The 810-nt window shown below is 63.1% G+C and overlaps 1 protein-coding gene across 1 annotated transcript; it reads left to right on the plus strand.

Moving 5' to 3' along the window:
- Positions 1-15: 15 nt before the first annotated feature.
- Positions 16-371, plus strand: NGA_0701000 (protein fucoxanthin chlorophyll a c protein; the record flags this gene model as incomplete). Its single annotated transcript, XM_005852274.1, has 3 exons — positions 16-126; positions 209-287; positions 334-371. 3 exons carry the CDS (start codon positions 16-18, stop codon positions 369-371), a joined length of 228 nt encoding a protein of 75 aa, XP_005852336.1.
- Positions 372-810: the final 439 nt, after the last annotated feature.

An 810-nucleotide genomic window follows, 5' to 3' on the forward strand; every position in this document is an offset into this window, starting at 1 on the left:
ACCGTCTCCTCCCTCATGGGCGCCTCCGCCTTTGTGGCCCCCGCCCCCAAGTTCAGCCGCACCCGCGGTGTTGCCCGCATGTCCTTCGAGGACGAGGCCGGCGTGACCGCCCCCCTGGGCTACTGGGTGAGTCTCATGAAACAGGTTTCGTAATGTGCATGTGACGCTCAAGCCAGTCCACCCACCCTCTCCTCCGTAAATCTCACAGGACCCGCTTGGCTTCTCCGCCGATGGTGATGTCGAGAAATTCAACCGTTACCGCGCCATCGAGATCAAGCACGGCCGAGGTAAGAGATGGTTAGGTGCATGGTCGAGGGTGACGTGACAGCGAAGAACTGTCCCTGCTGATCTCGAGAGGATACCTGAAGTAGAATTCGGATCCAAGCATGAACTGACTTCACCTCACCCATGTCACCATCATATCTGTCCGGCAGTGGCCATGCTTGCCATGCTCCACACCCTGGTGACCGGCCTCGGCGTGAAGCTCCCCGGCCTTGTGGCTGCCGGTGACGGCATCCCCGCCTCCATGCCCGCGGGCATCAACGCCATCACCTCCGGCGCTTGGGCCGCACAGGGATGGGCGCAGGTGCTCCTCTTCTGCTCCGCCCTCGAGGTCCTGGCCCCCCAGAAGGAGGACAAGATCCCCGGGGATGTGCAGCCCGACACCTCTGCCTTCGCCAAGCTCGAGGACAAGACCGAGGAGGAGGCGCTCGCCTACCAGAACAAGGAGATCAACAACGGCCGCCTGGCCATGGTTGCCTGGACCGGAGCCACTGTGGGCGCCCTCCTCACCAACGGCGAGGACCCCAT

The sequence above is a fragment of the Nannochloropsis gaditana genome (genome assembly GCF_000240725.1).
Source record: "Nannochloropsis gaditana CCMP526 unplaced genomic scaffold scaffold1615, whole genome shotgun sequence".
NCBI lineage: Eukaryota > Eustigmatophyceae > Eustigmatales > Monodopsidaceae > Microchloropsis > Microchloropsis gaditana.